The 17364-nt window shown below is 39.1% G+C and overlaps 1 protein-coding gene across 10 annotated transcripts in view; it reads left to right on the top strand.

Moving 5' to 3' along the window:
* The first annotated feature begins 4553 nt into the window (after window positions 1-4553).
* The window catches only part of fli1 (Fli-1 proto-oncogene, ETS transcription factor), a 34973-nt gene continuing 22162 nt past the window's right edge, over window positions 4554-17364 (top strand). For 2 of the 10 annotated variants that reach the window (XM_074641506.1, XM_074641505.1), the window contains exon 1: window positions 13466-13618. Coding sequence is in view for 8 of the 10 variants with exons in the window: in XM_074641498.1 (XP_074497599.1) it covers window positions 13877-13978 (102 nt within the window). In the remaining 2 variants the exon portion in view is untranslated. The other 8 variants (XM_074641499.1, XM_074641501.1, XM_074641507.1 and 5 more) reach the window with 8 other exon arrangements.

The following is a 17364-nucleotide window of genomic DNA, read 5'->3' as shown; positions in this document are numbered from 1 at the left end:
TCATGTAGGGATGACTCCCCCACCTGGCAACCAAGATTGATTTAATATATAAAGTGAGCACCTTGATCCCCATGCCCAGTGTGGACTAGAGGCAGGGTGTGTCCAGCTGAATTGACACAAGATAAGTGCTCTGGGAAATCCGTGCATACACCCTGAGAACAGAGAAATTCACAGCAATTTGTGGTGTTGTTAAAAGTGATTACATGGACACACAGTGTAGATGCCTAAAGCACAGACACACACCAGACACTGACCCAAATGCACTCTCTTTCTTTTGATTAAATGCATACCAGAACATATTATATGTAATGACAACATGCATTTCGTCTCGACACCACATGTCCTTCCACAAACATCCACTCTCCCAAGCTCTCATCTCAGCACACCAACCCCCGGGGGCAAGAATACCAAGACTGAACAGATGAGGTCACATCGTGGACGTATCAGTGGTTCGCTCTGGACCTGATGAGTGGCAACACATCAGGAGGCATTGGGAGGTCGTTAATTTATAGGGATGCTATTACCTTCATAAATGCTTGCCTCATAAAATGACTGCCTTGCTTTAATTTAATACTTCCCCTTGCTAATTATCACCGCACACACGAGTAGGCTGCTGTCTGCACTCTGTGTGTGAGCTATTTTCAATGGACAAATTCTTTGAATTCTGTTGTTGGGTAGTGTCTTGTAAAATTGGACAAACCATCACAACTCTTTTCTAAACTTTCTTTCTCGGAACAAAAGAAGCTTTGGCATCATTACAGTTCGTCACAGTTTTACCATAATCATGAAAAACATCTTTCTGTTTCTTGATTAGGCCTCTGTTAAATCTTTCAAACTGTAATTCAGTACAGACAAATGATACAAATATTGAGAAATCCCACTCTTTTGAACATGAGCCCTGTGCTTACATGCTGTTCCATGTCTGGCCCATGCCTGCCTGGAAGCTTGCGTGAAAAGATTTGATACACTGCCCTGCCTTCCCTGGTGCCACACTGCCATTTTCTCTCTCCCCGAGGAGTAGAAAAAAGAAAGAAAAGGCTGGAATGGGACCGATCTCCATCTCCAGATCATCTCTCGGTAGCCCCTTCAACTAAATAAATAACTCATTAGAGTTCAGAGTAAGGAGCTTCATTTACTCTGGGCGATGTAATCGCAGATGTCTGTAGGTTGCACACATCATCTCAAATACAAGCGTTTTTGGTGGAATCCCAAGAGAGGGAGCTCTGAAATGTTAACATACCAGTGAGGAGAGACTGGCAGTGGACTGCATATGGGAAACTGTTGATGGCAGATTGTTTGGCCTCGCTGCACAGTAGTATTAAGTTTGCTTTAAAAAAAAAAAAAGTACAGAGGGAGATTCAGTCAACAATATGAAAGCATATGCTAAATAATCATGAAAGACAATTGAGAGCCTTCTGTGAGCCCTCAACAGGCACATTCCACATGTGATGTCAATACCATGGCAAAAACAAGAAGTCCTGGATGTTGCAAGAGTTGATGAAACAACCAGACAAAAGACCTGAGGCATTTGCAAATATATTCAGTTTTGTTTTTTCTTCACCTCCTTAAAATAACGCAAGAAAGACTGTTGCCACATAGGACAAAGCAGTCAGTGTCAGAACGTTTAGACAGTCAGTGGATCAATTCAACAACCTCTGATAACTGATATGGCGCTATTTGAAATGTCATTGTGCTTGCTGCTGTCTGAGGTTAAACAGGCACTAATAGTTAGGGCTGGGCAATATGTTGATATTACACTGATATTGTGATATGAGACTAGATGTTTTCTTAGATTTTGGATATCGTAATATGGCATAAGTGTTGTCTTTTCCTGGTTTTAAAGGCTGCATTACAGTAAAGTGATGTCATTTTCTGAACTCACCAGACTGCTCTGTTCTATTTGCCTCTACCCACTTAGTCATTATATCCACATTACTGATGATTATTTCTCCACAATAGAGTCGCAATATCGATATCGAGGTATTTGGTCAAAAATATTGTGATTTGATTTCCTCCATGTCGCCCAGCCCTACTAATAATTAAATGCAAATTTTAATGAACTTAGTGTAGGTATAGAAGAGTGGAGGTTATTTTGAAACAGTTGTATTCAAATGCCAGCGCTAATTAGATAGTTATCTCATTCTAAATTAATATGTGATGTTTTAAATGCTGATGGCACATTGAAGAGTGACTTCTGATTAAAAGCTCATGATTTAGGACATTAAGGTTCCCATCAAAAGCTATTTTTGGTTAAATGGGGAGCTTTGTCACAGCTAATGCCTCTATGTGTTTTAATATTAATATCAGACCACATCATTTCTTTTCTTTTTCTTTTTTTTGTTGAGAATTTAATAGTTGCTGTTCAAATGTGTTAGAAAACTTCTTCTACTGTATCCTGAGGAAGGCAACACAGCAGGCGCATGAATGCCATTTTTCAGTAAAACGGATGTTGGGATTTCCTCCCATTGTTTGGTGCTGGGAACACTATTATCAATGTTGTTGTTTTTAATCATTGCATTAGGAAGCGGTGCCACAAACAGAAGGTCTAGCCGGTGATGAAAGACGACCTTTTTACCAGATGACCCCCCCACCCCCCAACCCTGTAAAAAATCACTCAGTATAATATGTCGTCTGTTTTTATAAGTGATTGTTTTGCATAATGGAGTGTTATTCTAACGTTTCCAGACTTTTTCCTTTACGTCTTTGCCTCACTATTTGGCAAGAAAATATCACATGATACAAATTCATCATTGGCAAGAAATATGCATCTTTTCTTGATGATGGACGATCACATGAAATATGACTAAATTCCAGCAGCAGATCTCATCTTTGGCATGACTTATTGGCTCTTCAGTGCAAAAAGGTTGCAGTCCCCGTTTCACTTGGGTTGCTGTGCTGTGAAACAGTGACCTTGATGAGGCTATAAAATGCTATGGTTGGGCGACTTTCCTCACCGTGAATTGCCCCACATCCTTTGGGGGCTTGAAGATGAGGGCAGCAATGTGAAGGAAATGAAGTTAGTGAAGTGAGTTGGGGTCAACTGAGCAGGAAAAGACAAACCCTGCTGCAGAGGAACTCGTGCTGCTGGTTGTATTCCTGCGGGAACTGTCACCATGCAGGACAGACAGGGACATGAGTCAAGTCAAGTCAAGTCAAATTTATTTCTATAGCACATTTAAAACAACATGAGCTGACCAAAGTGCTTTACAGACATAGGCAGAATAAAAACAGGTCAACAGAGCAGACAACAAAATGTCACACATCCACAGACAGAGACCAAGATAAAAAATCCATGAGTAAAAGACTGTTATAATGAGCATTTATAAAAGGCCAATTAGTAATCACAATTCAAGTACATGAGTGAATATCTGCATAGAAACCCCCGCTGATGGCTGATAATTAAAGTCCCTTGTACTGGTTTAAAGTCTGAATGTAGGCCTATATTATCATCAGGTTATATTATATCATTATGGTTTATTTTGCACAGTAGATGTGTGAAAATCAACAAGATGATCTGTTTTCCAGAAATACTCCAGCTTGATCGTTGCGTAAGCATTAGCTCGTGTCAGATAGTATGCTTTCTATTGCAGTTACATTCGAGGCCTAAACACATAATAAATACAATACTCTCCACATCAGATCTGCTCCCTCTACAGAGTATTTCAAAGCACGGCTCAAGACCCACCTCTTTTCTTTGGCTTTTGAATGTACTTGAATTGTGATTACTAATTGGCCTTTTATATAATGCTCATTATAACAATCTTTTACTCATGGATTTTTATCTTGGTCTCTGTCTGTGGATGTGTGAGATTTTGTTGTCTGCTCTGTTGATCTGTTTTTATTCTGCACTATGTCTGTAAAGCACTTTGGTCAGCTCATGTTGTTTTAAATGTGCTATATAAATAAATTTGACTTGACTTGACTTGACATCTGAACACACTTTGCCCCACCACTTAATTTGAGGAAGGATGGTGAGAGAAGAGTTTCTTGGAAGAAAAATGTTGTTTTTGCAATAATATTTATTATCATCAGGTTATATTATATCATTATGGTTTATTTTGCAGAGTAGATGTGTGAAAATCAACAAGATGATCTGTTTTCCAGAAATACTCAAGCTTGATCCTTGCGTAATGGCATTAGTGTCAGATATTATGCTTTGGAGGCCTAAATACATCTGAACACACTTTGCCTACCACTTAATTTGCGGAATGATGGTGAGAGAACAGTTTCTTGGAAGAAAAATTTTGTTTTTTTGCAATGATCTTTGTGGTGCTTTTGAAGTCCTCTGACTGTACTCAGAGCATTTTACGCACAAAGCACCACTGCTGTTCCAATAACTGCAGTAGCCTATAATCACAAATGAATGCTAATTAAACCATCTAAAAAATAGAACAATAAAAACCATATTTTTTTTTATATTTTCGCTTTCCTTTACCAGAAACACTTTATAAAGCAGATTTATGACGCGCTCTGCTTTCCCCTTATTTCATGGTTCAGTGGCCTCACACTGCAGGCTAAGGGGAGGTTTTCTCTCGCTGCTCATTGGTCGCAGCTCTCCACATCTCAGCAGCATTTCCATTCATACACCCGGCGCTCCTTTTCAGCCCCTTTTACTAAATAACTCACTGTCATCATCATCGGGAAAACAGCTTTGCCTGCACGGGACTAATTATTGAGAATTGGCGGAGAAGTGATTGGATCGAAAGAGATCAAACGAGCGACAGAAAAACGACAGGTGAGTAGTAAAAACTGAGGATCGCGTTTTGTTTGCAGAAAGTCCTGCTCATGCATGCTCTGCAGCTTCTACATGTGCATGCAGGAGGATAATAAATCAGTTCCACTTGTTTTAATGCTATTTGTTGATCACGTAAAAAAAACAGGTTGCACCTGAATCGATAAAAAAAGAAAAGTGGACGTTTTGGAATAAAACTGTGAAGTCCATCGCAAATCTTTGTCTAAATGTTTGTTTTATTGCATCAGGTTTGTTATTCAACGTTATACCTTATTAAAATCTGAGTTAAATATGAGTTTTTGCTATCGAAAAATACTGAAGTTGTGTCAGCTCACCTCATCTCATCGCAGTCTCAAAAAAATAAGCAAAACTAAAGTCTACAACATATCACTGTCTGTCACATCTGATCTGAAATGACTTTGCTGCACTGCACAGAGACGTTTTCAGATGCAGAGGTCAGTTTGGCTCCACTTGCGCTTTATATGTATTGTGTTTACTCATGTTATATTAAAGCACGACTCTGAATTTAGAGTTGCGGAGTAAACAACAAATGTGGGGAAACAAAGGAGAAAAAAATCTTCTCTCCCACTGAAAGGAAACAAAAATCTGACAGATCATTCCTGATATAGAGACTTGAGTATATATTAAAACACCTCTCAGCCTTTGAGAGGGGCTTTTAGTCTATATAGAAAAAAAGAAAGTGGAATGAGCTGGAAATCAGTTGGCTCTCTCTTGGTTTATGATGGATAACAGCAAGGTAAGATGGTTAAAATGTAACACTAGAGGGGTCCCTGTCTCGGAGGGAGGTTCACGCCGTTATTCACCAGAACCTCCTCTGCCTAATTGGCTGCAGATGCGGGATCCTATGCTCCTTTTACCGCGGAGAAATTGGATGCATTTGGGGAACTTTATGAGGCGAGCCTTGCGTTTGCCTGCAGGAGCCGAGAAGACCCAAAAAAAAAAAAGCATTGGTCCTCTACTAGTATTTATACCGTGTGCCACGTTCCTATATATAACCCCCCTCTTTCTCGGCTAATTTATCATGGGGGCAGGAATTCAATGGAGAAAAAAACGTGAAATTGTGCTGTAAAAAGGGAGAAATTGTAGTCCTATATTAGACCCCTGGTCGTGTGTATAGGAAGGTATAAGTCTCCCTGTGTTTTTTTATTATTGTTTCATTTTTGTTGAATTTCCCTGACCATACCTGAACCATAATCATGGCACCTGCACTTTATGATCCATTTATTTGTCTACATTTTGATTTGAATGTTTTTATGTTTGCTTTTAATGTTTGCTTTTACTGCCAAGAACTGCTAAACTGTTTTTCGTTGTTTTCAATGACAATGACAATAAAGTCTCTATTCTATTCTATTCTATTCTATAGCGGCTTTATGATCACAAGGACGCGTGATCTGAATCCAAAAATTACTGATTTGTGTATGTGTATAATAATCCTTACAGGTCAGATCACACGTGCTACTGAACAGGAGAATGATGTCCCATAGGCTTTGTTAAAGGTCCCATATTTGTAAAAAAAAAATAGATTTTCACGTCTTTTATACTATAACGCAGGTTTAAGTGCTATATAAATGTTAAACTATCAAAACGCTCAATATACGGAAAAATACACACAGCCCATATTCAGAAATTGCGCGTTTGAAACGAGCCTTTATAGGATTTCTGTCCATTTGTGATGTCACAAATATACAATATTTACACCATTACACGGCTTTAAACGTAAACATTCTAAATGTGTCCCAGTTTATTTCCCGGTTGCAGTGTATGTAAATAACATCAGCTGACAGGAAGTAAACATGGACCCAAAGTGTTGCCTAGCAACGCAATTCCGTTGCAATTCCATTGAAATGCACTAAAACGGAGCGTTTCAGACAGAGAGGGTAAATACAGGTATGTTCAGGCAGATAGTATGAGGAAAATAATGTGTTTTTTGAACATTACAGCAAGTAAACATGTTCTAGTAGAAACACAAAATACAATTATGAACCTGAAAATGAGCACGATATGGGACCTTTAAGATATGTTGAACTGTGCGTCCTGAATGCCAATATAGACTGTTTATCACACAGTCTATAACAAGCCATTTGTGATGCTATATGCCACTGCCTTCCTAATAATTGCTTAGGGAGGGAAGGGCTAAAGACACCGTCCTCTAAGTGCCCTTTCACCCTAGACTTTGTAAGCTGCACTTATTAAAGCGAAAAGTGTTTCAATATGTGGTAAGCTTTAGGGGAAAACGTGATGGGGGTTGGGATGGGGCCCTTTTCTTCTTCTCCTTCTCCTTGCTGCCCAGCTCCTATTGGGCGACTCGGAGTCATTCATCCATGTTATACCAGTATAGGTTAGTGGTGTATAAGTTGGTGTTGTTAATGTACAGACAGTGGTCATTAAAAAACCTACCCGTATCTAATACCTCTGACCACTCTGCAGAAAAAATGAGACCTCTATGAATGAATCAAAGGATCATGTGTGCAGTCAGGCATACGGGAGGGGGGGCATTAAGCTTATTTGATTTTCCCTTTATTTTGGTGGAAGTGGTAACCCAGATGTGGTGCGTTTTGGATGTTTACTGTACAGCACGTAGCTGTCATGCAAAGTGATGTCTTGATGACAAGAAGAAAATATTTTTGTGATGTATTTTTTTCGCTTTACATTTTAGCAAAATGTCACATAACCATTAAAATAATACATATACAAATAAAACACCAGGTTCAAATGGAAATATATTATACATAATAATAACGACATTATTATTAATTTCTTTTCTTTTTTTTTCGCAGGGCCCATTGGACACTGAGCACCCTTGGGCCTGTCTGTCAAGTAGACATGTTTCAAACTGTTCCTGACACGTCGTCTTACGTCAAGGTAAGACACCACCGTCTCTTCAAACAGGTAATGTTGGAGGGACAAACTTGGGGTCCTTTCATTTTTTCTACTCGGATGTTCCAACCAGTCTTATTCTTACTGTTAAAACAATCATTAAACCTGATGAGTAGCTCCAATTATTTGCATCAAACAAGTAGAATAAAAATGTTTATAGTGCTTCTTTTGCTGATTTTATATGAGAGAAAAAAACAAAAAAACTTGCCTCTTGCAAAAAGTATACTAAGTAAGCCAGGCTTATTGCATTTGATTGCCATGTTGTTATTTTCCCCTCTGTTTACGCTGTAAAGTCACTTGTTGACATGTGGCTCTGCTGTGGTCTATTTGAAGTGCCAGAGTCGATTCAACTTTTTGTCGAATTTTAAAAATGCTGCTGTAATGGCTCATTATTATGTTTGACGTCATGAATCTCTCTCTCTCTCTCTCTCTCTCTCTCTCTCTCTCTCTCTCTCTCTGAATGTAAATAAAGCAAACAGTGCACATCTGGTTTTCACATAAAAAGAAAACTGCATTGCGCACGTCACACATGGTGCAATGTGTGAATACCTGCGACTGCTACATATCTGAGGCACTGAAACCATTAAATATTTTTATATAAAGCCGTATATGACCATATAAAATGCCCACATAATGTCAAGTTCAACGTGCACTTTGCTCGCATTTAATTTGGGTTTGCTCACACATCCATCATAATAATAATCTTCCTCGGGTGACTGCTCGCATTGTGCCTTATTAAAATGAGCCATTGTGCAGAGTCGAGCTATGGTAATATCTTCATAATCAAGGTATTTTTCCAGGGCGACTTGTTAATGTTTGGAAGACTTATTTCCCCCAATAAGGAGAATAAGGGCTCTTTTCATGCAGCCATGCAGCGTTTGTGCCACTGCAGAGAGACTCTGCTTTTCAGGGCTCAGAACAATTCCTGATTTGTTGTGAGAGAGTTGAATAAAGCAGGAATGTTTGAGGAGAAAATATACCTTTTTAAATGAGTCTTTTTGCTCCCTAAAATAAAGAAGACAAGGAGGGACAAACAGAGGTTAGTGGGATTTAAGCATGGAAGGAGTTAACTTTCAATTTTACAGTGCTTGCATTTAGTTTCTAGATTATTTTCTGTTTGTTCTGAATCCAATAATGTTATTTTTTTTTTATTATGCTTTATTCTTCAGGGGTATAGCGTGCATTTTTTGCGTGCTAGTGCTCCACTCCCTGGCTCAGTCGCATTCAGGGAGATATTGGTCAGCATGTGGAAACGCCTCAATACAGAATTTTAAAGAAATATTCCCCATTCAAGCGAATCCACGGCCCAACATTTGGTTTTGTTTGGTTAAGGCCAGGCGAGACTGGAACTCTCCAATAAAAATAAATCTCAAATTAATTATGGCCTAGAGCGAGGGGCCAGACAGTTCGTGCTTCTATGTTGCTGCAGACTCCACTTTTTGCCCTCAGTATTTTGACTCGGGCTGTCTTTTAGCCCGAGAGAAGGAATGATCTGAATACAAGTCTGCTGTCTAATAAACAGCAAAGTTATAGCAGGGTGCTCATATTGACTGCATGGGACTATTTTTTTTCTTATAGAATAACACAAAAGTTTCTCACAATAGTACTGAATGCTTAATTTCCCAATTCAGGACTGATCAAATGAGGTACCCATGAGCAACCTTAAATTCATAGACTACACTATAAAAAATGTATGTTTATAGAAAACACAAGAAAAGAAACAAAATGGTGTGGACAATTTCACATGTATGTTGACTTTATTTTGGGAAAGTGTCACCTTGGCATGAAGCTGAATACTCAACACACTTATAATAAAAATGTGCCTGATTAAAGAAACCCTCTTAAAGTTTAAATCCCCCTTTATATTTCCATTTTGACAGATTGTTAGACCTATGTGACAAATAAAACTCACAATACCAGTATAATTCATTCATGGTGTTACTTACGATACGATACAACTTTATTGTTAGTTTGCACTGAAATTCATTTTGCATCCATAGGCAGCTCAGTTTGAGAAAACGTACACATACAATAGACATACTGTTATCATAGACAGGCAGACAAGTAGGACACATCAGACAAAAAAACAAAACACATCACAATTATTCATACATAACCCATTATAAAATGACCATCTGTCCTCTGATTTACATGTCTTTAGCAGCACATTAATTATTATTTAGCAACAAGATGGACTGATGGACTAAAGCCTGTTCTTTAGCCTGATGCAGGTTAAATGTAGGGACTCTGAATTGCCTCTTGGAGGGCAGAAGTTGATATTCCCCATTTAAAACATGTAAGGGATCAGAAGAAATGCTGTTGGCAAGTCTGAGCATACTCTTGTTGTGAGCTGCTTGTTGTTGTTGACTTGTTTCGGGAAAGTGTCACCTTGGCATGAAGCTGAATACTCAACACACTTATAACAGAAATGTGCCTGTTTAAAGAAACCTCTTAAAGTTGAAGTCCCCTTTTGTGTTTCCATTTTGACAGATTGTTAGACCTATGTGACAAATAAAACTCATAATACCCACTCGTGACCAAAGTCTCCATGCACTAAATCTTAGTAAATCTTCCTATAAGCTAAAACAGAAAGGCAGGGCCTAACAATTGAAAGGCTGCTGAACATAAACTCCATAGTGTCCGCCCACCTCTGGCTGGTTGCCCCAGCGGAGAGACTGAGGAGCTACTGGCTCGTGGTGTAAGGAAGAAATGTCTGGCTGTCTAGTTCCAGCGTCAAGCCAGATGTTCTGTGGTTCGTTGTGTAAACCAACTTGCATCTGTTTATTGGCCTTCCAAAATGTTTGTTACCACTGTATTCATTATGGTCTTGGTAGGTCCTGGACCCCCAGTCGTCCTAATAAGCTCTATGACTGGGATTGCAGGTATGTTCATACAGAGAGGGAGAGAGATCTGGGCTGAGGCAAGCTGCTACTGCTGGCAAGAGGATGTTTGATTAGAAAATCAGACTTCTCAGGAAAACATGAGGGTTTTGTGTCATTTGAAAAGCATCCTGGAAAGTATTTCATAACACTGCATTTAAATTATTTACACAACCAAAACTGATTTTGAAAGGGTAAGCTTACATTTTTTATTAATGGAACCTGATGACATGAATCCAAAGACGCACATCGCAGTATAAAACTAAAAGGAATGAGGTGTTTTAAGAGATGTGGTTCTGTTGCTGGTCATAAAGCGCTGTATGAATCACCAACTCTGGGTCAAATATTAAGCACCTCTTTAATTTGCCACTTTATCACTTGTCTCCCTAAAATAAAATGCCCATATGAAAACCTCAGACACCGGAATGTATAGAAAAACAACAAAAAAAAGAAACCAAACCAGTCAGTGAAGAGTTAAACAAGGTGTCTCCCTTAATTACACGAGTCTGAACTGGCCTCAGGCAGGAGAAGCCTTGACCCTTAGCAGGATCCAGATGTGGTGGTCCCAAGGGTGGGGGCCCATAGCCCCTCCAGACCCCCAAGTCGAGAGCAGACAGGCCGGCCCTGCTGTCAGTCTCTGTTTGGGACCACAACACTGCAAAAAATATCCAGCATCACCATTTCAACTAAATCATATTATATTGTTAAATATTATAAAAAAGTGTCAGTGTTATGAGATACCTTACTGCAAAGTAAAGTTGTTTATTATCAAATGTAATTTTCTTGATGCTGATCAGTAATCTATAAACTTGTTAAAAAAAATCCCTTAAAAATATGGGTTATTGTTATTTCTTTTCTTGGTTTTGTTTTGGTTTTGAATGTTGAGGTTGTTTTCTCTAGTGTACTTGATGGGTTTGTCTGTAAGCTCATCTACTTAAAAGTTGGTTTATAGACTATTGTAATTACAAACAGCCTTGAAAAAAGGGAAAAAAAGAAAGTATAAAAACAAAATATATGGGTAAAAGTGGATTCCCTTCAAATCTTTAAATCTAAATTATCTTTTTAGATTTATATGTGTTTCCCCACTGAAATGCTGAATGTGTTGTGAAAATGGAGGTTTCTTGCAGTGTTATTGGTCTGGTCACGTTCAGAGCTGGCTCCATGTCTAGCATCTGCGCGAAAATTATGCTTGAATTGATGAGGGCAATTTCATAGGGCAGACGAAAAGGGGGGAAAAATACCTGTGTGGGGGTGGGGATTAGGGGATTTCTCTTTTTTTAGGCTCAGGCGAGTAGAGGGGAAACTATTGAATAACAACAGCAAAGTCAATAATAATAAAATATAATAACATTTGACACATTTGTGCCCCTTTTTCAAACGCGCCTTTGTTGACGCATGTAGGCTACGTTTCATCCATTCATTCCAGACGCAACACGTGTAGAGCAGACCTTCAGACTGTAGTGCGGTTAGGAGCTGAATGCTTGGCTTTTTTATTAATGGTGTCTCAGGAAAAAACTTCACAGAGGGTTGTAACAAAAAAGGACAAGGTTGCAACAACTCCTGCCTACATATAGGTGTTCAGGTTACTCTCCTGTTCTGATTTAGAGCTCCATCAGCAGGAAGAAGAGAGAAACATCTGTCCACATTCATAGATAAACTTTATTTTATCACTTTATCTATGAAATATAGGATAATATATATAGAGAACATTGTGATTTACAGAAGGATGTTGCAACAACTCCTGCCATATATAGGTGTTCAGGTTGCTCTCCTGTTCTGATTTAGAGCTCCATCAGCAGGATGAGAGAAAAACATCTGTCCACATTCATAGATGAACTTTATTTGTTTGTTTGTTTGTTTATTTAGATCCCCATTAGCTTTGGCATAGCAGCAGCTATTCTTCCTGGGATCAACATAGTTTACATGGCGATAATACAAAAATACACATTCACACTACTCATCATACACTAACATAACACATTGTAATGCACGTCAACTGACACAGTTTAAATGAAAAAAACAAAAAGCCCTTAATACCCCTTAAACACCAAAGAATACTTATTAATTACTAAAGTTTCTTCTTAAGTAATGCTCTTTTAGTGTGTTTTTTAAAACCATATATTTCATGTATCACTTTCACTATGAAATATAGGATAATATACAGAGAACATTGTGATTTACAGAAGGATGTTGCAACAACTCCTGCCTATATATAGGTGTTCAGGTTGCTCTCCTGTTCTGATTTAGAGCTCCATCAGCAGGAAGAGAGAAAACATCTGTCCACATTCATAGATAAACTTTATTTTATCACTTTCACTATGAAATATAGGATAATATACAGAAGGGTTTACAGAAGGATGGAGGCATGGCCAGATGCAAGTCTGAAGTGTAGGCGTGGACCAAAAGCTCTCTAAAACATGGGATCACATAACTGCGACACATTCCTTAAAAAAAACCTCAGTTAAATGTGTGCAGAAATAATTCATAAGCCGGACAAACAGAAAATCCGTGACACTACTGGGAAAAGCAAAAACACCCACCAGCCTTTTCTATTCTCCAGCAGGCTATACGAAGCAATGGCTGTGCGCAACGCAGGCAGTCATCCTGTAAATATTTCCGAGCAGAAAAACATAACAGCGGAGCGAACAGTCAATTGTTTTCCCTGCTTATCTCTCTGGGACAGTATCCTGCTGCTTTTTTGAAGGCAGGGCTTTTTCGGTGACACACAGCTTCCTTCTTCTCAAACCTTCTCAACAGTGGTGGTGACTTCACTTCCCAAATTTAGAGGGGAAAGAAAAAAAAAGTCAATCCGGTAAAAGTGTCTCTTTCTCTCTCCACGCCACATACATACCGGGGGCTGGAATTAATTGAGGAGCGTGTCATGTTTGGGATATTGTCCGGGTCCGCTGAAAAGTGCGCAAAATGGACGGAACTATTAAGGTAAGGGTGGAGAACTGGGTGAGTTTTTGTGGGAGACTCTGCTTTTTTTGCGGAGTTGCGCCTCCTTTTTTTTAAGCAATGGGTTGAAATGCTCCTGTGTGTCGGTCTGTGAGCTGGGACCTCCAAATCTGACGACGATGAGCGGCGTTTTTCTCTCTGTCTGAAAGCGGTAAACCACATTTCCTTCTTTTTTTTTACACTTTCTTTTGAAAGTGTCCACTCTCCTTTTTTTCAATAAGCTGCCCGGTTGTGAGAGGACACGCTTCGAAATCAGAATTTGGATTTTTGGAGACCATAAGCGCACAATTACGCACGTCTGGAAAAGACTAAAAAAGGAGTGGCTATTTATTTCTAACAACACGCTGAATGTTTTTTCATATCAGTATAAGTTATCCACGAGTTCAACGGTTTGGTTTTTAGTCTGGGCATGCGGGGATTGAGCAATAGCTGGATGATGTACCGCTGGATACGATGTGTCGAGCTGCGCAACAGCGGTGTGGCACAGATCCTGTCGTGGGTCAAAAGAAAAGTGTGATGGTTTGGTATTTTACACATGAAATAATCTTTCTCTGTGTGTTTTGCTGTTGATAATTGTAACTTCTCTCCCTCCGCTACAGAGAGAGTTGTGTAAAGGTGAAAGTGTAAAGGAAAGCTGTCATTTGGCAACTTCATGCGGTAACTGCTCCGTTTGCAACACTTAAAAAACCCACAAGCTTCACAATGATACCTTGGCTTGCTCCTTATATATAGTTACACAACTATTTTGAAACGGTATGTTGGTATAGTCGAGAGCGCTGGTCTACATTAACTTTGGCTACTTTGCCCTCCGACAGTCAAATTCCAGATGCATTATGGCTGCAGCCTCCAGATGTTGAATGGCAAGTCCCCATTAGTTCACCCTGATGCGTTTAGTTCACTTCAGTCTGTGTCCTCCGGTTTAACAAGTGTAAAGCTCAGAAGAATGCAGCGTCTGCTCGTTTTGTTGCTGAAAAGTAATGTTTTCTTTTGGAAATTTAAAGGAGCTGGTTTGTGGTGGCTGGGTGTGGTGTGAGTTTTGGAAGAGTGTAAACGTTGGCCAGACAAAAATGTCAGGCTGCATATATAGTCACTTAAATCTCGTCATTCACAGCTCACAACGCTGGGATTGTTTTCTTATGTATCATTAATGCCTCAGCCTGGATGTTTGTAACAAAGCAACAAGTTGTGACAATTAATGCAATCATAATTGGATCCTTGGGTGTAAATGACTGGCTGCTATAGCTGCATTCATGCTCTCTAAAAGAGAGGAAGGGCTCTCTAGCCATGAGAGCTTCCTGCTCCACACAATCTTTTCCTGACAGGTTTCCTCTTCCTCTTTAAACAAAAGACAGGAATGCCCCCCTCTGGGTGGCTCCTGCTAGATGCCTGTGTGTGTGTGTGTGTGTGTGAACGCCAAACAATCACACGTGTAGTCTGGATGGATGTGGAGCTCTTACATGTATCCAGTCTGCTCCAGACGCGTCGTGACGCATTTTGGAGAGATGGACTTTGGGTTGATGTAAACAGAACAGAGGTGGCTCCCAGCAGGTGTCACACTCGCACAATGCTTATAGTGGTGCGTGCAGTTTTTTCAGCTGATTTATTTGACTTTTATATCCTCTTTGTCTGTGGCACTAGTGCAGAAAGATATATTGCAAAAAATATAATTCAGATCTTATTTATGCTTTCAGAAAAAAAACGTCTATACAACACAGACTTTTTACTCAGAAGTTCATCTGGAGGAATTCATCTGCATGTATATATATCATCTAACAGTGACAGGGATAAGCATGCAACAATTAAAAAAGTGTTTTCTTCCAGATTGATTGTTGTAGTAAAAATAAGAAGTCGACATCAGACATTTGCCAAACTTAGAGACGTCCTTATCCCCAAAACCAACTGTGTTAAATAACATTGAAACAGGAGAAAATGTCCTCAGGGGGGGAAATACATTAAAAAGGATCACTGTTGCAGTAAAATTAGTTTGAAATTGCAACTATTGTAAAGTCAAAATAAAAAAAAAGAGTGGAGAATTCTCTGTGGACAATGTGAGACAGACAGAAAACTAAACTTTGTGTATCTCTATGTGTTCCACAAAGATACTGGAAAGAAAACATATAGGCACTGGTCTGTCATCCTCTCAGCTTCTCTTCACAAGATCCTATTTTTAAAACACTGTCTGCAATCTTGATAGGCACACACCACTTGCCAATCATGGTTTCAATTGCGCAGGCTGATATGTCGCAGTAAATATAACGTGCAACAGTCATAATGGCACAGTAAGCCCTTATTGGGCTGTAATGAGACATTCCCTCACTCTTCTACACTTTATCATCCACAGACTAGCTGGTGTGCTCTGCTCAGATAGGGAGTCCTGCTGCCAGGGTTCAGACTGTGATGGATTCACTGATGAAATCACTGGAAAATCTAATTCTGGCAAGATGGTTAGAGGTTCAGCTTTTTTATCAACCCTTTAACTTGAAGAGTAGTATTTTATTGTCGGAGTAGTAAATACAAAACAAATATTTGATATGTGGCATAAATAAAACCACTTCTAAAATTAAATAAAAGTTATTTCTTGTTCGAGAAGGAGTTTGACTTGTCACCACATTATTAAAACAGAAGACCAGTGCCTTTTATTCCAGGGTGTCTACAAGCTGTTACACTTTGTAAATCTTTGTGTCCATACTTTACTTTGTCTAGACACAGACAGTATTCATGGCATTACAACAGAGGGCACTATAGTGCAATTACAAATTAAAACCTTTTTCCACTGCAAAGGTTGCCATAACTTGAGATAAAGAATGGTACTGAGCAAAGGCTTCACCTGTCACTTTCTTTTATTAGATTTATCAGTTTTATGCACAGTATCTGCTCTGGTTTTGAATAGTAATCCGGATTATTTCAACTTCATTAAGGAAAGGAGTAATCAAGACAAAGAACCAATTGAGTGGCTGCCAATCAATATCAAAGTGCATAGTCCAAATATTGAATCAAGTATTGGCATAACGAGGATCATGCTTTTTTGATAATCTTATACAATCATTTGCTAAATAAAATTATTTTATAATGTATAAAAAAGCTATAACTGCCATAAAAGACCTGGCGATATGCATGTTGTATTTTTCAACTCTGTGTCAAAATGGAGTTGGTGAAAAAGCATCCCTGCCATTTCTAGTCACTGTAGTCTTTTGGTGTATGTGTCTATACAATAGACAATAGACACATACATTATTATGGTCACCCCGAGGAAAAGTTTTGCCACAAAAAAAGACATTTATCATCCAAACAGGGATAAGTGAAAACATTCTTCTTGCATGACATGTCTTAGAATGGAATGAGATTGAAGTTATGTGAGATCATGAGGATTTAGCTTTCATAAAAGCAACATTTTATAGAATGCAAACGGCTGCTTGTTGGAAATACTGATCAATGAATATCAAGTAGCATTTTCCCCCTGAAGCAGATATGTGGCATTTTGGAATGAAATAATTCAGTCCTCGGGAATTAGACACGTCTCGGTCTAAGCTGTGCCATCAGATCCTATCAGATCCAGATGTGCGTCAGACCCGAGCCTAATCCCCAGCAGGAGCATAGGACTGTAACGATTCCACTTGATAGTCTGACTTTTCTTTTTTAATTTGTTTGTTGTTAACAATGATGGATGGAACAATGATAATGAATGCTGACTCATCAAGTTATTTTTAAGCAGCATCCCCATTCTGTGCCAGCTAAAAGTTGCCTGGCAACCGGTCTGAGATGGTCACATTGTCCGACTGTCACTGTCAAACAAGCGGCGACGTCTTTATGTTAAAATGTAACCCACCACGTACACAACCCAAGCTTTACTTCCAAGACATTACACGAGGAGCATGTAGGAAATATGTTGGCCAGCCG

Source organism: Sebastes fasciatus, chromosome 7, assembly GCF_043250625.1.
Source record: "Sebastes fasciatus isolate fSebFas1 chromosome 7, fSebFas1.pri, whole genome shotgun sequence".
Taxonomy (NCBI): domain Eukaryota; kingdom Metazoa; phylum Chordata; class Actinopteri; order Perciformes; family Sebastidae; genus Sebastes; species Sebastes fasciatus.
The sequence above is the reverse complement of the archived record's forward strand: the minus strand, read 5'-3'. Positions and strand labels throughout refer to the sequence as shown.